Here is a 24,600-nt window from a genome sequence, read left to right on the forward strand (position 1 = left end):
TGGCTTGAGTGTGACTCAAGCATGACAGTTGGCATCTTCAACAACAAAACTCTTCCACCTTGGCAGTTATCCAACGTTTGGGACAGATGCAAAAAACAGCTACAAGAGATGAATCTTCAAATTTCCTATATATATAGAGGGTAACATTTGTGCTGATAAGTTAGCTACTTATGGCATTCTGACTAAAACAAATTGTACTTGGAATTTGGTTCCAATTTTCATTCATTAGGATTTAATTAGGAACAGATTAGGCTTACCTAATTATCGCTTTATCAACTTGTAACTCTTTTTTTCTCTGCTGTTCTGGTTAATTATGAAATGAATTCGGGTGCTGCAGTTGTTTAAAAAAAATATAGGAGAAATAATGTTAAATAATTAAAATTTAATCATATTTGATTAAATTCCTATAAGAGTTCAACTAAATTAAAAAATTAAAATAAAAAATATTATTTTATAGTTGTCTAAATAAGAAACTCATTTACAAATGAAATTAATTCTCATTTCATATTTTTCCAAATAATTTTTTATAAATTTAGGAAAAGAATAAGTAATAGTTAAAGAAATATCAAAACATTCTATGTTAATGTGAAACATTTTCTAAATTAACTATTATTTTATAAGAAAACAAATGATTTAAAAAATGATGAAACTAGTAAAATAGAAAATATATAGTACTTTTGTTGTATACCCAAAGTGAAAGTTATCAACTATGTTATAGGAGTTGGTTGTGTATAGAGTATGATTGAACTAGACATGTAAGTATTTGTTTTTAATGACAAAAATATTATTTTTATATGATTTTTTTTTCGTTGTATTTATTTCTCAAGTATTGAAAAAGATATATCAATTTGTTTCCCCCTATTCCATGCCTTCACCTTTAACTATATTGTGTCATAAGTTGCCATCTTTAATTACATATATTTTCACGACTTTTTTGATAAAGAAAAATTGTATTAAAGGAGCACAAGAGGTGTCCGCCCAATACAATGAAAGGAAACAATTCACAACTTTGTCGCACTTAGCGTTATACAAAGATTAGGATTCATACACCAATTAGCAAACGACAAAGATTTATGAGGAACAAAAGAGATAAACTAAATCAAAGATCTTGTTTGAATCAAATCAAATAAATGCACATAACTCGGAGTCTTCTCCTAAAAGGTAACTTCATTTCTCATAATCAGCACTGACCAAACCACCATGAACCATAACATTCTCTACAACTTTACACATCTACCGCTTTTAAAAGTATCATGAAGCTTGAAAAAATCCATAATTGTTGAAGGTATTATGATAGGAACTTGAAGTCAAGTGTAAAAACCTTTCCAAACACTTACAACAAAGTCACAAGATATAAACAAGTGGTCAATAGTTTCAATATGATTATTGCCAAAAGTACAAACCATATCATCCGCACTCACAATAATATTCCTCTTAAGAAGTTCATCCTTTGTTAGGAGCCGTCCTCTTAAGAGTTTCCAGACAAAACAACAAACATTTGAAGGCAAACAATTAATCCAACAATTTTTTAGCATAATACCTAAAAAAGATTGTTGTTGATTCATCTGAGCCAAGTAAGATGTTTACACCACATAGTCGCTCGATCCGTCAAGTCCCCATCTCCATGTGTCACTTGAATCCAGCTTACACAAATGGTGATTAATTAGATCATAAAGATTTATATTTAGAGATTCGTCTCTACCAAACAAGTCTCTCTTCCAAGGAATTTCCTAATACCCAATAATATTTTCACGACTTATCAACAATAAAAAAATATTTTTAGGAAGTTTCTTATATGAATCATATTTCTTTGTAACACTTTGGTAGTTAATGGGTAAATTGCAATCATCTGAAAACGTATATGCATGCTTTCTCTACACAATGGAACGCATAAACAATTCCACCTCTACATTATTAGTTTAGCAATGATGGTCTATTAAACACCACAACTAACAAGAACACATCTAAAGGTATATTTTGTATAACTAGCGATAATGTTGAGGCAATCATATGAATGATCAAATTATGCTTATACACTAACAAAATGTTGGTCTAATTGTATAAAGCTTCATTAAATCGAGAAATCGATTTCTGAAAGTAGCACTTGTTAGGAGAAACAATCACAAATCTCGAAAGAGGTTAGTTTCTTACCCAAAAAAGTAACAAAATATTGTTGATAGTACAAATTTTTTTTGTTCATACACATATAAAATATTCACATAATATCACAGAAAAATTTAAGTAATCTTCAAATAAATGAAACTCTTTCATATTGGGCTATATATTTTGGTACTATTAGAGTATCCCCTCACCTTTTTGTAAGGAACTAATACATCTTGGGGTCCCTCCTAACAAATGTCACTCATAGGAATTGAACTCTTAACATTTTAGTCATTCTAGAGATCTAGTAAAGTTTTATATACTACTAGACCATAGGTAAATCATATGTATTCTTTTGAAGAGTTCAAAGTGCTGAAAGATTTCTTAATTATAAAAAAATAACCCATTTAATCAAATGGAAAATATTAAATAAACTTTAGTTAAATTACACAAATCACTTCACCATCATCTCTATTTTTTTCAGTTCCTAATTTCAAAGATCTCATAAATCCAAATTTATAGGATTTTACAATGAAGATTAATATCCAAATTGAAACACCACTTAATTACAAATTACCATTTCAATTATTTATTTATTTTTCTCATTTTATAACACAAATCATCATCATTAGCCTAAATTTTATAGGATGGCAGTATACATACTTTTACGAGTTTCCCATTACATCACTCTTTCATGTATTTTTTTATGAAAAATTAAGCTTAATTTAGCGCTATAAGTCAATAGGTTTAACCAACATTATTGAATCTTTCACCTTCTGCTATGTTGGTACTCCATTAGCCTATGTTGAAACACCACTTAATTACAAATTACCATTTCAATTATTTATTAATTTATAACATAAATCATCATCATTAGCCTAAATTTTATAGGATGGCATGAGTTTCTCATAACATCACTCTTTTATGTATTTTTATATGAAAAATTAAGCTTAATTTGGTGCTATAAGTCAATAGATTTAACCAACATCCTATTTTTTACTTCATGCTATTTTGTTACTCCATTAGCCTAAATTTTATAGGATGCAATATACATATAAAAATTAAGTGAGTTTCTCATGCTTAACTCTTTCATGTAGTTGTTTATGAAAAAATAATTAAATTTGGCACTATAAATCAATAGCTTTAATCAACATCACTGGATCTTTCACCTCCTGCTTTGTTCTTACTCCATTAGCCTAATTTTATAGGATGACAATATACATATAAAAATTAAGTGAGTTTCTCATTACATGAATCTTTCATGTATTTATTTATGAAATTTAATTTGACGCTATAAGTCAATAGATTTAACGAACATCATTGGATCTTTCACCTCCTGCTATATTGTTACTCTAAATTTCTACATATTTTGTGAAAGGAATTCTTGTACAGATTTCTTAGCTGTCTTTAGTATTTCTTCGAGATCTTTTACTTGATGATGATATCTAATTCTAGATTTTATTAAGCATAATTTCTTTAGAAATCTGTTGGGTTTGCCAAACCACAGTTTCAATTAATTCTCTAGATTTTATTAAGCATAATTTCTTGTTTTTATTAATTAAATTTGGTGCAATTTTGCACCCATATATAACTTTCTCAAAAAAATGAAGACTATTAAGATATCCTTGTATAAGTTCATAATGTGAATTATGCAATTCTTTTTTTTATAAGAATTATTCAATAGATCCTATAGTTTGTTTTACAACATATTCATCACAATTTTGTTAATTTTATTATGATAATTTGAACATCCTCAACCAATGAAAACCATGGATTCATATAACTTCAAAAGATTTCAATTTTCAAAGAGATCAAGAAATTTAAATAAGATGCCCTTTATTTGATAATACATATATCAAACTACAACCATGCAATACAACGATCTAAAGGTGCATAAAATAAAAAGACATACAAATACAAACTATGATCAAGATTGAAATAAAAATGCATAAAATATTGAAAACAAAAACTGGGGCATCTTCTATCTTCCAAAGAGGACCTAAAGATGATTAAAAGAATCCACCTTGAGGTCCATACCCTCCCATATTGTTGAAACCACCTTGGTAGGGCATCATCATGGGTACCCCTTCAGACATATGGCTAGGTTGCATAAGAGGAGGGTTGTTTGAAGAAGAACCACCTTCAAAGAATGATTGAGGTGGTGGAAGAGGAATCATTTGAGGTTGTTGTGGACATTGGTGCTGATGAAACATGAATGGTTGGTTGTTAGAAGATGAACCACCTGCAAAAAATTGTGGAGGTGGGTTTTGAGCAGGAGGAGCAGGGTTTTGAGGAACATTCTGGTTTTGTGCTTGGAGTATAACATTCTTCTTAAGATCCTCCAATGCTTTCTTGAGTTGTTCAAGTTTTTCAGCATCGTTCATCTCTTCAATAGGTGTAGCCCACCAGAACTGGTTTTGTGCATCTTTTCTTTGCTTGTTCAGCATGTCATTGCACATCTTCTCAATCTCTAGATCTGAATTGATCTGAGTAAGATGTGTATTCATCTCACGCACATTTGCACAACGATGAGCCTCGAGAATCTGCATGGTAGCGTTGTTTGGTTGTGGGGGCATCATCATATAGCGGTCAATGACATCACTGACATTAGGGTCGCCAAAAGAGAAAGCTTTCTCTGCAGGAGAGAAAACAATGAGAGCAACTTGTGCACCGCAAAGGGTGCAAAGCTCGCTAGCTTTTTTGAAAAGTCCATTTCGACGTTTCGAAAATGTGACTTGAAGGTTGCTTTCATTGGTCATCTTTTTCATTTGGATCCTTTGGCGACCTTTGCTCCTTCTCGGGTTTGATTCGGAATTAGGGATTGGGTTTGATTCGGAATTAGGGATTGGGTTTGATTCAGAGTTAGGCATTGGGTTTGACATGGTTCAATGGAATGGATACTTAGGGAAGAATAGGAATATATTACGAAGAAGGGTATTAGAGGCAATGAATAGAGCATGAAATGAAGAGTGTTGGGTTTCAATTTATAGTACTTTGGCATAGTTGGTATTCTTAACATTTTTTGGGGTTGGTAGGGCAAATAAAACTCAAATGCAGCTGGCATTCCTTTTGGCACTGCTGAAATCTTTTTGTAGATTCATAGATTCTAGCTAAAATCTCATTTTGGATGTCTCATATGGTAAGAAATTCAATAAAAATTAAAATATATAGGGAAATACAATGAACATCATAATATATCTTATTTTATTGAATCACCTTTTTTTAAAGATATGTAATAGGAAATGAGCTCAATCTTATCCTATTTGATTGATAATATAGTTTTATAAGGTGATATAAATTAAAATATATATAAAAAAAAGAGGGGATAACAAACTTATTTCACATCTTAGTCATCAATCATCAATTTTAGGGGAATTCAATGGTTTGAATGAGTCACACTCCTCTTTGTTTTTTTTAAAGATATGTACTAGGAAGTGCACTTTTTCCCTTTAGTTTTAAGGCTAAACTTGTTTTATCATAATAAACATAAGAATACAAATGTAATAACATATCACATTTTCTTTGTTTTTGGCATCACTTGTCTCTCCAGTATCGGAGATGAGTCTCGTTCAGTTTGAATTTACTCATTAATTCAAATAATTGAATTTTCCTAGAATTAATGGTTAAGATGCAGAATAAATAGATCTTCTCCCATTAAAAATATAAAGAATAAAACATTTTAGAGTGCTATTTGACCAAAATATTCTTTTGTAATGGTTATTATATTAGTAAAAGTATTTGACGTATAAAACATATTTTTTATAGCAATGATAAATCAAAGAACTGTCTTTTTTTTATATTATATGAATTGCTTTCATGAAAAGATGTGGCGATTATAATATTCATAAAGTTTTTACAAAATGAAATTTGTAGCGATGAACATTTCTCAATCTAAATAAGTGATGCACCAAAAAGGGTAATTTTCATCAATCTGATAATGAACTCGTAACTTCGATCGAATTCATAAATTTGAGTCGAAGCATTTTAAGGGGATAGTTGTTTTCATTTTCTACTTATTCTATATTTTTCTTTGTTGCCATTTCCCAGTATATTCATCCAATTTTATATCACGCCACGTAGCATTTGACATAAATAAAATAATAAAATTGTTTGGGCTATTTTTTATTCATTAAATTAATTACTAAATCCAAAATTGGACTAAAAGTTAAAGGTATTAATTGAATTTCATATATTATTATAATATTATTTAATATCATTTAATAATTATTTTTGTAAGATAAGGTATTAATATTTAATTTCATATGATAGAATGTTAGGTAGATCCTTCAATCTATTTTCTTTGTTTGAGTTTACATTTTAGCACATTAGTAATCTAAATTATTATTATTATTTCTACAGACCAAATTTTTTGGTACTTGTTTCCAAGGGTTGATTTGTATCTTTACTCTTATTTCAGATGTGTTCATACATTTATAAGTTGGAATATAATAACACAAATTAATTGAATGCTTATAAAATTAAAGACGCACAATTCTACTTGCTGGTTTTGATTTTTACCATTGGAAATTCACTCCTAGCTGAGTATTTTTTTTATTGGTGGGTTGAATACCTTTATGTCCATTCAATAAAAGTATTTTGTATATAAAAAATAAAATTAGAAATAAAATTGTATTTTTTATGTGTTTAAATATTTTTTAGAAAATAAAGCATCTACTCACTCTAAGAGATAAATTACATTCTACCGTAACTCAAATTATAACATGTGTTCGTTTAACTATTTTGTACAAAAATATGTTTAAAAACTAAAAAAAATACATACTATAATTTTAATGACTAAAGGATATAATTTATACAGAAAAAAATAGAGGACAAGGAAACCAATGTTAAAAACTGAAAATGCAACAATATTTTAGCGTTGTTCAAATGAGTAAGGATCATTTCCATTAATTGAGAGGCAAGTACCTCATAATAATAGATAAAAAATCATATGTAATAATATTTTTATCTATTTATTTATCATGAAATCATTAAATTTGTTTATCATGAAATCACATTTTTATCATTAAAAATATAAGTAAAAATAATCACTTACCTCTCTATTAATGAAGAGTATTCTTACTAAATTCTAATATGCCAAAGTAGTCAATTGATTAAAGTTCATACTACATGTTAAAAACATGAATCACATAATAAGACAGTTGTTTTTCAAATTCATTTCTCCACAGAAGTTCATGTAAAAACATACAATTTGTCAAAAAATTGAAGCACCTAGGACAGACATATTATGGTTGACAAATGTATCAATTGAATGGATTTTGATTTAGATAATAATGGAGGGACAAAACACTATATGTTAATCCATTTAAATATATTAATTCCTATTTTAAATTATTCAATTCATACAACTTTCATAGATAAATTGTCAATTTATCTCCAAATAAATTTTAATGGATTTAACATATGAATATCAAATTTATTATTATTTTTTGAATTGGAACTTAAAAGCATTTTGAAGAAAATCCTCATATTCATATTAAAAACCACTATCTCAACAAAGTCTTTTTAAAATTACTTTTTTTAAAAAAAAATCATTTTTGAAAATCATTTTTTTAATAAATTGTTTGCTATTTTTAACAACACTTCTAAAAAGTGATTTTTTTGTTTAACTTTAAAAAATCATTTCATTTGCACATTCTACAAATTTACAATGTTTAATATTCTACGTGTAAAGTTTGTAATAGTTATTTATATATGATATGTACTTAAAAGCAAACTTTTCATATTAACCAAATTAGTATGTCTATCATTTATTCTATCATCATGTAAGAAATTGCTACAAGGAATATAATTCAATATAATAATTTCATTTAATAAAAAACCTAAGTGATAGTGAGTATGAAAATTACGTAGTAAAAAGTGAGAGTGAAGATAGTAAAGTAAATGGAAAAGTAATGCCCATGGTTTGTGAATACTTATTTTACTGTAGAATTGAATATTCATCCAAATGAATATATCTATTGAATATGATGATTGAATTTAAATTCATCAATTATTAAAATTATTCATTGTTTTATACTCATTTAAATTCATTAACTTTAATAGGTAAATTTGGAAGAATTTAATTTTATCACTAATTTTGTCACATCTATACATTTCAACACATGCTCTAGAGTGATTGTTTATAGTTATATGATCCTCCATTTAGTTTATGTATTATGTATTAGACTCTAGGTCTTACATATTAAGTTCAGTGTAGTAGTGCGTACTAGTTTGGTCCTAATATTTTATATGTCCAACTAGAAAAAAATAAGGGTGTGTTTGATTTGACCATTTTCTGTTTTCATTTTCAATGAAATTAGAAAATGAGTGTGAAAATATGTTTGCTGTGTTATTTTCATTTCATATTTTTGAAGACATGAGCTTCATTTTTTGGAAATTTTGAAAATGAAAAAATATCATTTCCAATATTTTCAATAATAAGACAATGACATTTTATTGAAATTTTTTTTAAGACTTTTATTAATCCATTCGATCTATATCTTTTGATGTTTTAACATTTTCATGTTATTCCAAATCTTTTGATGTTTTGAAAACCCAATATACATTTATATTTTACTTTCCAATTATACCCTTATTTAATACTAATATTTTCTCCACATGTTTTTTCATTTCATTTTTAATCTAGTTTTTTATGTGTATTAAATGTGACTATTTTAGTCAAATTTTATTGAATTTTTACTTCATTTAATATTTTTTGAAACTATGTGCATAACCTTAAATGTCAAAAGATGTGGAATGAGGGGAATATTATTTTCAATTACTCTCTTCACTAATCAACAAAATGCTAAAATCAATATTGATGAAATTGATGAGGGCCTCCCTTGTCCTTACTATCACACATCTTCATAATAAAATTTATTTCTTTATCTCTCAACATAATAACTTTTCTTCGTCTCTCTTATGATATTGTTGAAATAGTTCGATGGTGATTATGATAATATATGATTTAGGGATGAAAATTGACACTTCTTGATGTTACTGCAACCTTAATTAAATAGTACAACACTTGTACGTAAGTAATTTATTTTAATTTTACCTTTTTTGGAGAGCATATGCAACTACATGATGCTCATTATGACTTTTCACACGCTTTTGTAATAGCAAATGACCAAGTCCAACAACTAAAAATGTTCAAACGTATTATTGACATGAAATACATTAGAAAGAAAATGCAAGTATCAAATATGTAGACATTCTATAAAATCATTGGTTTGACTACTTTAGTGATTAGAATTTAGAATTTGATTCATTGCAAGAGTAATTATCCTGGTTTATAAAGTTTAAAGTGCATAGTTATGAAAATGAAAATGATAATGACAAACATATTTTCAGGAAATGAAAACATGGAAATGAAAACTGTTTCTTAAAAATGAAAATAGGAAATAGAAATAGAAAATATTTCTTGAAACCAAACACACCCTAAGGTCCCTAATTAAAAAATTAACCCTTTGAAATTCATATGTTGTAATTGAGGGCAAAACAAATTTTGGGTGACAAATAAAAGTGAATGCTCATTCTTTATCAAAATAATTTAATTATGTAATAATTTGATAATAAATTTTGAACAAAAAAAAAAGCCACATGCAAATTGTGTGAACTTAAGATAATTTTTTTCGGACTCCATTATTATTACTTATTTGAGACTAATACATGATATTTTTTTGGACAAACTTATTATTGACTTTAATACTAGCTATTTCATACTTTGTTCACTCTAGATGATACCTTTATTTTAATTATATAATCTATATTATATCATAATATAATATAATGATAGTGTAACCAAGAATGAACAATTTCATGAGCCAAGTAATAATAATTGTTGTGTGAGAGTATATTTTTATAAGAAATGTGTGGAGGGAAGATTGTTGGTCTAGGTAAAAAAAATTGGAGCATGCATATAACAATTATGCGTTATATGCCATGCACCTTTAACACTATAATAATTATTGGAGATGGAAATTTTGTGTTTAGTTTATAATTTCAAAGCTACATCCCAGTATAAATAAAATGATAGAAGTATTATATATTTTATTTTGTCTTTGGTTTTTTCTACCATTTCCTTCTCATTGTGTACACCAAAGTTCAAAAAGTCTTATAATAATAACATATAAAAAATAATGAACTGCAAAAAAAATGGGATATTGCATTCCAACCGATTATACAAAGAGAGAATAAAGTATTTTCTCATACCAGAGATAAATTATCTCCTCAACCAGTAAAAGTATAACATGTAAATTGACTAAACATAAATGAATTTGAAACAAAAATCTCATGTTATTATTTTCACATGTCATCATATTCCAAACCATGTCTTAAAATTCGAAATATGATTTGTTTCATTAGTTTTTATATTTTTGTATTTTTATTGGTATAAGATAAAATTCAGAACATAGATTCAGATTTCAAACATTATTTATATATTGGTAATTATCAAAATTGGAGTTGAGATTATTAAACACTTGGAGCATTTGTGTGAGGGTCTACACTTTTTATGGCAATATATTTAAATTGTGATTATGGTTAAGTTGAGTTTGAAAAATTCATGGAAGTGACAGCAATAGTTGTGTCACAAAACTCCAAATCTTTTAAAATAATAATATTTTGTTTCTGCTTTGAATTTGGGGGATTTCTTTATTCAATGCATCTTCTATTGTGGCTGAAGTATGCCTTAGACTTCAAGTCCTTAATAAAAAAATTGTATTATAAAAAGAGAATATCATATTAGGAGATAATTTATTTTCCCAAATTAGTAAAAGTATGATATGTGTATTATTTTGTTTAATTTTAGAAATATTTTTTTATAGAAAATGATTGAATGCGATACATGTCATGATTTTAGTTTTTGGATGAGATAACGTATCTCCTTATATCAGATACTTTATTCTATTATAAAAATAGAATAAAATGTTTCCTCATACCAAGAGATAATTTATCTCCCTAAATTCATTCAATATGACATGTGTCTTATTTTTTCTTTTATAATATATTTTAAAATGAAAACTTCTTCTCAAATGAAGGGAAATAAGACAAATGATTATTTTCTCGTATGAGAAGATATTTTATTCTTTATAAAAAACAGATACTACAAAACTCAATGAAATACAAAGAAAAAATGTGTAAAATCTCAATAAACTTTATATATTTTTCAAGTAGACACTATGAACTATTTTTTCTTCACCCATAATTTTTATCACTTGATAAAATTAGTCTATGTGTAAATACATTGTTAAATTACTAAAATATCAACAATGAAACCACTTGCAATTAGATTCATAATAGTTGCAATGTAACAATGGATGTGAGTCATTCTTAATATTCAAAGGAAACTACGTTTAAAATATAAAATTGATTGAAAAGAAGATAATAAGTAAATTTGAGTGTCAAAAGTGATTAATGCAGTAAATTTGATATATATATATATATATATATATATATATAATAAATAAATAATATTGATATAACAATGGAAATTAAAAAATGTGTAAGTTACAATTTTTCATTATTATAAATTTAACATTTTCTTTGTATATAAACTAATTTAAGTAACCGTTGAAGTTTTAGAGATAATTAGAAGGAAAATAATATTTATGATGACTACTTATAAAAGACATAAATTTTAGAGTATTTTTTAGAGTTTCCCTTAAAAAACAATGTGTACTTAAAATGTAGGAGTTTTATATATTACTGGTCTATTATTCATCATTTTTATTTTCAATCATCATTAATTCTTCTAAATAATATATTGATTGTGTTTGAACATATATACTGACAATATATAAATATTACGGTCGAGAAAAATCCTAACAATGACAGTATTTCGGGTGATTTTGTCATGAGATAGCTTTTGCTCATATTTATTTGGTATCATTTCTTCCTCCATAAATACTCTTTAATACAAAAATAAATATATAAATAAATTAAGCTTATATCAAGATGAATCCAAAATCATATATTATTTTATTTCTTTATACAACATTTTTTTCCTATTAAGCAAAAGCTGTCTCCTCACATTTTTCTCTTCAGTCTTAGCTATCCTCCCTCAAAACTCTCCCTATTCTAGAAGTATATATTTTCACTAAAATTGCTCATGTATTATTTTTGTGAAGGTGATGCTATCAAATGAATCTATCTGTAATATGTATAGTATAATTTAAACAATGTTCGTTTCATATAAAAAAATTATCTATAAAAATGTAATATTGAATAGGTGTAAAATATATACACTAATAGTGTAAAGATTTATACACATGTATTTTATCATTAATCATTTATTTTGATTACATTTTCGGAAAAGTCAACAATAATTAAAAATCAATTGTGATAATACAATGACAATGTATAAAACTCACACACTATCAGTACATACATCCTTTTCTCATATTGAATAGTCTCGTATGTATATTATAAAATAAAAAAGTTTATATTAAAATAATTGCAATCTTTTAAGTATCATAAGAAAAAAATTATTTTTAAGGTTTTGTTTAGTCCGGAATGGTAAATGTCGGAAGAATACTTAATTAGAAATTAATTTTACCTCATTTAAATCAACACAAAATATGTAATTATTCTAATAAAATTTAGTTCAATCTAATAAGATCTTCATGGCAATTCTATTATTTCTAAGTAGATAATTTACATGGTCTCCTCAACCATAATTTTCCAATATTTCAGCACAACTTAATTACCTTTTTTATACACCAAAAATATTATCCAAAGTACAAGAATTCATTAAAATAATAGAAAAACAAATTTCGCACCTGATACAACAAGAAATAAAAGACAAAGGAGATAAGCCTCCAATCCAAAAAAAAACTGAGTATCTACTAATTACATTAAACAAAGTCGAAGTACTTAATTGCACATTAGCATTACACATAATTTGGATTCAAGTAAATTAGCAATAAAAGTATGTATTATATTCTGGGTTGTTTTAGAACATTTGTTTATTATTTTATTTTTGGTGTTGGATAATTTGAAGGTCCTCAAAGGATTGTGATGAAGGATTCACAAAACTTCAAAAGATTGTAATATAAAATAGATATATTATTTTATGGGGAAATGCATAAAGTTCTCCAAAATTTTATGTATTTTGTAAATGAATATTATGAATTATTTTTTCTTTATAATTACTCCTTAAACTATATCAATTGGTAAAAATGATTCATGTATAAATATATTATTAAACTACTCAGAAATGTAATAAGGAAATTGTTGCAATTAGACTCACAATAATAACAATATAACAATGCAAGTTAGTCGACAATGATATTTAGATGAAACCGTTATTAAAATAATTGAGAATAAGAAAAATAAGTAAATTACCAAATTAAAATTAGTTAATGCAATAATATTATTATATATAAAATAAATTAGCAATCAAGATTAAAAATGCAATGTGTAAGAATTTTTTATTGCTTTTAATTTAATATTATCTTTATGTACATATCAATTTCATCAATATTTAAAGTTTGTGGTGCTTTTATAAAAAACATTCCTAGTTTTATTTTCTTATTTACTTGTATGGAACATAAAGTACCTTACCCAACTATTTATTTATTTATTATTTATTATTTTTGCAGTGCAATGTTTTTTTTAAGAAATGATGGGAATAAATAAAACATTAGATATAGGAAAGAAAAAGTAGTGAATACAATTGTATCAATTTTTTATATGGTAAATATATATGCATATCTATTTTTTTATCTATTAAATTAATACAAATAAATAATATACCAATTGTATAAAACAACAACTAAATATAGATATTATACTCTTAAACTAATTTTTGAATTAACCATTGAGTTGAATTTACTTTTGCTGAAAAGTTTACTCAATTGTTTAATGAACACTTAAACAATAAATATTAGAACATAAACATTCGTCTGCAATCAACATGTGCACAAAAGGGTACACACTACACAGCATTTAGAAATCTTTATTTTTTATATTCAAATTTAATTTCTATATTTAACCATCAATATAATATAATTATTTTAAAGAACATCCGTCAACAACAAAATACTAATCCCTTTCAAGAAAATTGTAAGATAACACAAATTTAAATGTACTCTTAATTTTTTTTATTATAAATTAAAAATAGAAAATATAATCTACCTTAAAAAATAGTAGAAAATAAATCTAAAATAAAAAAAGTCATAATCCCCAATTGAGTAAAATTCACATAAAAAATGAAATATTCAATTTCATGAGTTAAATAATTAGGAATGACAATGGATACTCGAATCTAAGAATCCTCATCAATAATACTCACAACAAGTCTGATCTAAGTATGTAATTTTGGACTTGTGAATAATTAGAATATTTTTTTTGAAATTGACTATTGTACAAGCTTGAAGAATGAGATACTCATACTTATGAGTATCCAAACTAGAGTTCTTAAATCTATAGATATACACTAACGTAATTACACATATTTTTTTGTCATAGATGTTATGTTATCGATGTTATGTTTGTTAATCTATAATAAGAAAAAAATGTAAGAATTTTATACAATGTTAGTTCATTTTCCAACATTCATTTTTTAATTATCATTAACTCTTTAAAACATTAATACAAATGGATAGTAAATGATATAATGACTGTGTATAAATCTTTACACTAATATTATAATTTTTTTACACTCATATATAAATATGTTATAATGATGAAGTAATATTAAACGTTTAATATATTTTATAGTGTCATTTTAAATTATGTTTTTAATAAAATAATTTATATTTAAGTGATAATTTAAGGTTTTGTAATTAGTTTTGTTTTATAATTGTTGTTATCATTGTGAAGATATCTATAAGAAAATCACCCACAGAATATATAGACTCTAGCCAATTTTTAAATATTTTCAGAGCATTAGTGGGTAGGGAGGGGCAGTTGCCCCTTGCATTTTTTTTTTAATTTTTTAAATTTTATTTTTTACTTTTTAACTTAAGGATTACATCTTGTGTCCAATAGAGTGTGCCACTTTATGTGTGCATCACTCTATATGTCATATTTAATGCATTTTTTCAAACATTTAAAATATATAATGCATTTTTTCAAACAATTATAAGAAGGGTGATACATTTTCATACAACACATATACTACCTTTACCTACGTCAAAACAATCAATGATGTAAAAACTATACCATACTGGCTGGTTTGATCGAAAAACCAGCAAACTGGACCCCTAACCGATATAGTACAGATGTTGAATTGGTCAAAAATCAAAACCGGTAAACCGGTCAATATTTGACTAAACTGGGCGGTTTAAACACATATTTTTTTTAAATAAACTTAAAAACCTATTACATGATGACTCATCTTTCCAACCATTCTTCAACACTTTAAGACACATATTTCATATAATCTTAGTTACATTTGTGTAATCTTAGAATACTGTCTGAAGATAGGATTTTGTGCAAAAATATAATCTCCATATGAGACAACTTCGACTCCTTGATGTTAAATGTTAAAACTCCAAATTTATTTGTTTTGTAGAGTGAGTTGTGAAATTTTGTCATTTATCTATATTTTGTGGTTGTTAAGTGATATTTTTAGGTTGATAATTGTTTTGTAATTTAGACTTTGAATTTGTTGAAGACTTAAAGTTGTTTCTTTATGTGAATTTTGAATAAATTATGAATATGAATTATAAATTTGAGTATCTACGACTACGTATTTGAATTTTTTGATTATATGTTTATATATATAAATAAATATAAGCAGTTATGTCCGGTTTAACCAGCATGCGGTTTAATCAACACTGAAAACAACATCTTTACGGAAATATTTGGAGCTCACTTATTTCTTTAATTTATAACTTAGATAAATAAATATAGTTCAATTGTATGGTACTTTTAAAAATTATGTTTCTTATACTAATATAACATTAATTCATAATTATTTTATAGTTGATGACATAGATTATATATATATTAATAATGGGATGAAATGTAAACATATGGATGACAGAGATTATATATATATATTAATTATGTTTATTTAATAAGTTTCTCTCATAGTAAATGAATCTTCACTCATTAATAATATATCCCAAAGATATTCATAGATCATTTAATGTTGACAATATATGTATTATTGTTCAAAAAAATCTATCTTCAAAAATTAATTTGTTGTTAGTTTCACTATTTTATTTTAAAAAAACTTTCAATCATATTTGATCATCTCTTGCTAGACCTACTAATTCATATATTGTGAATCACCTACTATATAAATATCAATGACCAAACAAAATTATATAGTTTGTTAGAAGATGAAATGATTTGGGAGAATACAATGATTTAATTCAAAAAGAAATAACTAAAAATTATATATGATCAATTGATATATCTTTCTTTATATTTTTCATTACTAAATTATTTTAAGTTATAAATTGTAATTAAATGTCATTATCTCTAAAATTTAGAAGAAAATCCACCAACAGATCTATAGATTGGAGCATGTCTATCTTAAGATCTTGTTGGCTCTTACAGCCTTGTATCTCTCTTTTTAGTATAAAAAAACTAAAAAATAGGAGTAAACAAATAAATTAGAAAAAAAAAACTACGAAATAACTTAACATATGGCACAAGAACCATTTTGGTTTGCAAATCCATCATAACTCAAATAAACTTCAAAATTCAAAGAAAAAAATAAGATAAGAAGAATATAAACTACAAAACATATAAAATAAAAAATGCATGATATATATTCTGCTCAGAGAGAGCATACCCACTCATCGATAATAATATTATCTCATATTTGCAGACGTATTTGTCTATCTCATCATAGCAGAATACATACACACCTCAATATTATCAAAAGAAAGATCTTCAATATCAAATACAAGAACTAAAAAGTACACAAAAGACAGAGATTCATGTAATGTTTCAGTGTAACTCTTTTTGTGTTGGAGTTTCAAACCCTAACCTAGTGACTGCGTTGCTATGATAGTTACATATTTATAGCTCAAAATGGGTCTTCTAGAATGACCTAGGCATATAAGAAACGCTCATATTAATGGACTTTGAATATTTGCAATCAATACTTGGCCCAGACCCAATTCCTTTTTTGGCAGTGTTTATATGGGAAGTGCAAGAAATCTCATCAAGAGGTGATTAATGTACTAGAAAAAGATGATAGTGTAATATTTTTATATTGTCAATGCATCTATCATTCATCTTTAATCTTTATTGACTCTTTAATCTTTATTGACTTTTAAATAAAAATAATACAAGTAAGCGATGAATGATACATCAACTCTGTATATATCTTTACTCTGTCAATGCAGATAGATATTACGATCTTAATTTATATATCCAACACGTGCAAGTTTTGTCATTTTTGTTTAGTTTATGATTATGTAAACAATAAATGTTAGTATCAATGATGATGATATATATTATGATTATCATTTTTGTTTAGTTTACGATCTTAGTTTATGATTATATATCAATGATGATGATATATATTTGAGTTGTTTATGATTATGTAAACAAAAAATATTCGAGTTGTTTAATTTAATAATATCATAGGTTTTATTATTGTCAAAAAAGGTTTGATTTTAGAAATTCTTTTCTTAAAATAAACACTTTTGATATTTGGCTTCTCAAGGGAATTAATTCTTATAAAAGACGTTTATAGTGGAAGTTTAAATTTGTAGCTTCCCCCCATAGACATTTTCCAGAAACCAATAGAGAACCCATTAAGCAAAATCTTTTCATTCTGAAATAAAAAAATTGGAGAAATCTATTCATACTTTCATATAATATCTTAATTGAATTCTATGTAATGATCAACAATTTTAGTTTAATTAAAATTCTACATATATCCATATTAAAATTCTACATCTACACATATTGGATTTTCGTATCACTTGCCTCCTATAAAGAATATTGACTAGATCAAATAAAATATATCCGCAAGCAAAATTAAACTTCAGAAATCATTATTGATAAATCATGATTAATCATAACTAACACCAATGCTCTAACATTTAGAAATGAGTGAAAATCCTCTCATTTCCACATCTATTGATTATCATATTTTTCATAACAAAATTCATTTCAATATTTTAACATTATAGGTAAGTTATTTAAGAGCTTAAAACCCATGGATTTTCATGGATAACATATGTCCTTAAACTTAATAAAATACACATTACTGTTATAAAAACATCTTAAAGTTTGCTCGGGAATTGAATTTTAGGATTTTAGGGCCATCAAATCTAACTCGTAAACAAACCCTTAAAATTAGTGAATGTCAGATATATGTAACGAGCCACAGGTTAAAGAGTATCTTATTTGCCATTCCTGGTTAAGCTAATGCATCCATTATTAGAGACTCAAACTAGAATGAGAATAATTTGATGCAATCCTATTTTAGGCCTATAGAGTATAGAATATGACCTAAATATAGCCAATGTTGCTTGCAATCCTATTATCAGGCTCAAAACAAAAAATGTTGCTGAATAATACTGGACTAAGATTTCTATGCACACCTATGTTAATCTCAATAAGGCTTCTTTTTCAATGTTATTCTCTAATAATACTATCCACAAATGTACAAAAGATATAAACGGAATTAACATTTCAAATTCAACATTCTTAGTCAGGAAAGTGTTCAGTTCATCAGCACTGAAGTAATTTACCTAAGTTCATCAACTTCTACAAAGACAGGAAGAATATCCACCATATTGAAGGAAACCAGGTTCTAAACTGAGGACAATATCACGTAATACAACAACAATATTGCAGTAGCAGTAGTGAACACAACTGCATTACCCCACCATCGTGACGTGGTTTAAAATCACACAAAAAAAACTCTATAACGAGATTATGATGCAGCTGCTTACTACACAGTCTACACTCTACAGCCTTATCGGCTGCAATGGGGTTACAGTTGCATCGGGCTACAATATATTCAAAAACAAATCTTCAGCCACAAAAGTGTTACACACTGCAACAAACAGAATATGCATTACGATGACCCTAATTCCCGCAATCACAGTGGCTGCAGCCACAACATAAAACTTCAAAACCATGGAAGAAATATAATCGAGATTAGAATGCAAAAATAACAATGCCATAAAGAATAGATCAGTTTTTCGGCATGAAAACAGCTTTTATTCATTGACCTCACTATCTATATCTACCAGAAAACAAACCAACCAAGGCCAATTTTCTACCACCATTATGATTCATTAAGGAATACTATCAAATTAGGAACTACAATAACACCTCAATTACTACCGAAAAAGCATTTAACCTAAAAACCAAAGAATGCAAAAATAAAGGGACAGAAACTCATTAAAACCTTTCTACAGAAGAATCCACAATAGTAAATTTTCTCAACTCAGTGCACCGGCTCCTTCTCTTTCAAACTTCTGAGAGAAAAACTTAGTTGCAAACATATTATCCTCCAAATACTCTCTATAAGGATGATTCTTCGGAACCAGTCCGCGAAACTTCTCGAATTGTTTCTCGGCTTCATCTTTCTTCCTCAGCAAGGTATATATAATACCCTGACACAGATAAGGCCTAAAATCTCGTGGCTCCTCCTTCACCAAATCTTGATAATTCTTCAGCGCCTCCGAAAAATAACCCTCCATCACTTTAATCTGCGCGATCAACAGCTTAAAATCTCTCACAACAGAATCTTTCTGTTCCTTCTTGCAATTCTCCACTGCCTCCTCAATCCTCTTCAACACACCATTCAATGGCTGATTCGACTCCGAAATCACCATAACAAGACCGTGATACGCTTCGACGCGAAGCGGATCTCTCTTGAGAATTTCCTCAAACACATTGCGTGCAAGTTCTTGATCGTCATTGTAAACATGCATATTAGCTTTGAGCAAAGGCCATTCCAATTCTTCAGGCTCGATCTCGATTAAGCGTTCAATAACTCGAATCGCTTCATTGATTTTACGTCCTCGGATTTTCACCTCCATGAGAGTGCGAAGCGCTTCGGTGTCGTTAGGATTCTCGTTCAAATGCGACTCAAGGATTCTCTCGCTTTCTTCAGCAACCGCTGTGTTCTGTTCCGACGCGACGGTGGTGGACGGTGGCGGGATATTTGCAGCGGTGACAGGCATGTGGCGCATGAAGAAGAATACGGTGGCGGCTATGACAATGCAGGTGGTTTCCACGACGGGGGAAATTAGGGTTTGGAGGAGCTCCGGGAATGTGTGTTTTCCGTTTTCATGAAACGCAGTGTCGTTTAGTGAAGATTTGATGAGTGAGAGGTTAAACGACGACGTTGAGAGTGGTGGTGGTGTGAAGGAACGAAACAACGGTGAGGATGATGAAGATGGGAGAGATGAACGGTGGAGATTGAGTGAAAGGTTTGTGGGAGAGTAACGTAACTTGGAAAGAGATAAATCCATGATGTGAAGAAAGAAAGAGGTAAAAGTGTAAAACCCTGAATCTGAGATTCTAATTTTATAGTTGCAACTTATTCAAGAACAAATCTTTCTGATATTAAATCAGTGATATACCTTTCTAATTTGAGATATATGATTATAAATTTTAAATTAATGTGCATAAAAAATATACTCATGTTGCATAAATGGGTATGGAATAAAATTAATTTCTTTTTTCCATTGATAATTGGTAAAAGAATTAAAATCTCTACAGTGCAAATGAGTTAGTTTATTAGGCACATAATTTATTTTTCAAGTTCATAGTAGTAATATTTGATTCTAAAAAAAATCAGGAGTGTGTATAAACTTGTATAGTGATGGTTAATAAATATTATAAGGTAGTAATGTTTGATATAGATTTATTGAAAGAGAACTGAATGTAAGATATTGATCTAGTAGTGTAGTATCATGTTAGATGATCTCTAGAGAAATAAAAAAGTTAAGAGTTCAATTACCAAGAATGTAATATAATCTTATATGTTATTTAGCTAACTAATAAGAAAAAAATTATAAAATATATTTAAAGTTGTAAACACAATTTAAATTGACTATTTCATTCAATTGATTTAGTAAGAATCATTCAATCAACAAAACATTAAATTGCACCTACCAATTAATAATATAACATCACATAACTACCTAACAATATAACTTTAACAACACAATAATTATATTTATTAAGTAACAATATTATATTATGGATTAAAAATATATATAAGAAGGAAAAACAAGTCCGAGTGTCCGACAGTCTGTATATGTTAATGCCCTAACATAAACTCACATAACATCAAGGCTTAAAATCTCGGGTCCCAATTACCACAGATTCAAAAAGAAAACCCAAACTTCACTTATTGTAGATATTTTTGCAGGTATCCAAGTATCCATTACCATCCCTAGATACTTACTAAAATTTACTAAAATAGGTTACACACCTTACTTCTTTACCAAATTGTTGAGAATATATTATTGGTTGTAAACTGTACAATAGTAAACTACTCATGCTTATATATTATATTACCTAAAAGAAAGGGACGTGGTTGATAAAAAGAAAATAACAGAAAAGAAAATAATGTACAAATGGTGGTGCAAAGAGTGCTGGAAACATTTCGGGAAAGTTTGTTTGAAGATATTGTCTAGAAGAGGATAAATGATCTTCCCAATAGGATATAACTTATTTTCTTTAAATTAATTATTTGACATGTATCTTATTTTATTTCTCTTTAGAAATTTTCATTTCAAAATATATTATAAGATAAAAAATAAGACGCATGTCAAACAATCAATAAATTTAAAGAAATAAATTATATATGATTAAGTATTTTATTCTCTTTCTATAATCATATTTTCAGAAATATTATTACACAGCACTATCGTTATAGGCCCAAGAGTGAATGAATGGTATGAAGATTATTTTTACATAATTAGAAATTTCCAAAAAGCATTTTAATCCCTTTACCACATATCATCATTACCATCATGGGTTTAGTTAGACGAAGTAACTTCTCAAGTATTCCTAGAAGAAAAAAATGACAACTTATAATAAATCAAATTATAATCTAACCTTTTTTTTAATCCCTATAGAAATTACAAAACAAAAGTGAATTTGATATATATATATATATATATATATATATATAATAAATAAATAATATTGATATAACAATGGAAATTAAAAAATGTGTAAGTTACAATTTTTCATTATTATAAATTTAACATTTTCTTTGTATATAAACTAATTTAAGTAACCGTTGAAGTTTTAGAGATAATTAGAAGGAAAATAATATTTATGATGACTACTTATAAAAGACATAAATTTTAGAGTATTTTTTAGAGTTTCCCTTAAAAAACAATGTGTACTTAAAATGTAGGAGTTTTATATATTACTGGTCTATTATTCATCATTTTTATTTTCAATCATCATTAATTCTTCTAAATAATATATTGATTGTGTTTGAACATATATACTGACAATATATAAATATTACGGTCGAGAAAAATCCTAACAATGACAGTATTTCGGGTGATTTTGTCATGAGATAGCTTTTGCTCATATTTATTTGGTATCATTTCTTCCTCCATAAATACTCTTTAATACAAAAATAAATATATAAATAAATTAAGCTTATATCAAGATGAATCCAAAATCATATATTATTTTATTTCTTTATACAACATTTTTTTCCTATTAAGCAAAAGCTGTCTCCTCACATTTTTCTCTTCAGTCTTAGCTATCCTCCCTCAAAACTCTCCCTATTCTAGAAGTATATATTTTCACTAAAATTGCTCATGTATTATTTTTGTGAAGGTGATGCTATCAAATGAATCTATCTGTAATATGTATAGTATAATTTAAACAATGTTCGTTTCATATAAAAAAATTATCTATAAAAATGTAATATTGAATAGGTGTAAAATATATACACTAATAGTGTAAAGATTTATACACATGTATTTTATCATTAATCATTTATTTTGATTACATTTTCGGAAAAGTCAACAATAATTAAAAATCAATTGTGATAATACAATGACAATGTATAAAACTCACACACTATCAGTACATACATCCTTTTCTCATATTGAATAGTCTCGTATGTATATTATAAAATAAAAAAGTTTATATTAAAATAATTGCAATCTTTTAAGTATCATAAGAAAAAAATTATTTTTAAGGTTTTGTTTAGTCCGGAATGGTAAATGTCGGAAGAATACTTAATTAGAAATTAATTTTACCTCATTTAAATCAACACAAAATATGTAATTATTCTAATAAAATTTAGTTCAATCTAATAAGATCTTCATGGCAATTCTATTATTTCTAAGTAGATAATTTACATGGTCTCCTCAACCATAATTTTCCAATATTTCAGCACAACTTAATTACCTTTTTTATACACCAAAAATATTATCCAAAGTACAAGAATTCATTAAAATAATAGAAAAACAAATTTCGCACCTGATACAACAAGAAATAAAAGACAAAGGAGATAAGCCTCCAATCCAAAAAAAAACTGAGTATCTACTAATTACATTAAACAAAGTCGAAGTACTTAATTGCACATTAGCATTACACATAATTTGGATTCAAGTAAATTAGCAATAAAAGTATGTATTATATTCTGGGTTGTTTTAGAACATTTGTTTATTATTTTATTTTTGGTGTTGGATAATTTGAAGGTCCTCAAAGGATTGTGATGAAGGATTCACAAAACTTCAAAAGATTGTAATATAAAATAGATATATTATTTTATGGGGAAATGCATAAAGTTCTCCAAAATTTTATGTATTTTGTAAATGAATATTATGAATTATTTTTTCTTTATAATTACTCCTTAAACTATATCAATTGGTAAAAATGATTCATGTATAAATATATTATTAAACTACTCAGAAATGTAATAAGGAAATTGTTGCAATTAGACTCACAATAATAACAATATAACAATGCAAGTTAGTCGACAATGATATTTAGATGAAACCGTTATTAAAATAATTGAGAATAAGAAAAATAAGTAAATTACCAAATTAAAATTAGTTAATGCAATAATATTATTATATATAAAATAAATTAGCAATCAAGATTAAAAATGCAATGTGTAAGAATTTTTTATTGCTTTTAATTTAATATTATCTTTATGTACATATCAATTTCATCAATATTTAAAGTTTGTGGTGCTTTTATAAAAAACATTCCTAGTTTTATTTTCTTATTTACTTGTATGGAACATAAAGTACCTTACCCAACTATTTATTTATTTATTATTTATTATTTTTGCAGTGCAATGTTTTTTTTAAGAAATGATGGGAATAAATAAAACATTAGATATAGGAAAGAAAAAGTAGTGAATACAATTGTATCAATTTTTTATATGGTAAATATATATGCATATCTATTTTTTTATCTATTAAATTAATACAAATAAATAATATACCAATTGTATAAAACAACAACTAAATATAGATATTATACTCTTAAACTAATTTTTGAATTAACCATTGAGTTGAATTTACTTTTGCTGAAAAGTTTACTCAATTGTTTAATGAACACTTAAACAAT

At 26.6% G+C, this 24,600-nt stretch overlaps 2 protein-coding genes across 2 annotated transcripts; both read right to left on the reverse strand.

Moving 5' to 3' along the window:
- Positions 3,946 to 4,982, reverse strand: LOC109356189 (agamous-like MADS-box protein AGL62). The gene has a single exon (XM_019599525.1). The coding sequence runs from the start codon at positions 4,980 to 4,982 to the stop codon at positions 4,110 to 4,112; it is 873 nt and encodes a 290-aa protein (XP_019455070.1). The 3' UTR covers positions 3,946 to 4,109.
- Positions 19,229 to 20,534, reverse strand: LOC109355905 (protein SLOW GREEN 1, chloroplastic-like). The gene has a single exon (XM_019599181.1). It carries the CDS (start codon positions 20,505 to 20,507, stop codon positions 19,470 to 19,472), a length of 1,038 nt encoding a protein of 345 aa, XP_019454726.1. The 5' UTR covers positions 20,508 to 20,534; the 3' UTR covers positions 19,229 to 19,469.

The sequence above is a fragment of the Lupinus angustifolius genome, chromosome LG09, assembly GCF_001865875.1.
Source record: "Lupinus angustifolius cultivar Tanjil chromosome LG09, LupAngTanjil_v1.0, whole genome shotgun sequence".
In the NCBI taxonomy this organism is placed as follows: domain Eukaryota; kingdom Viridiplantae; phylum Streptophyta; class Magnoliopsida; order Fabales; family Fabaceae; genus Lupinus; species Lupinus angustifolius.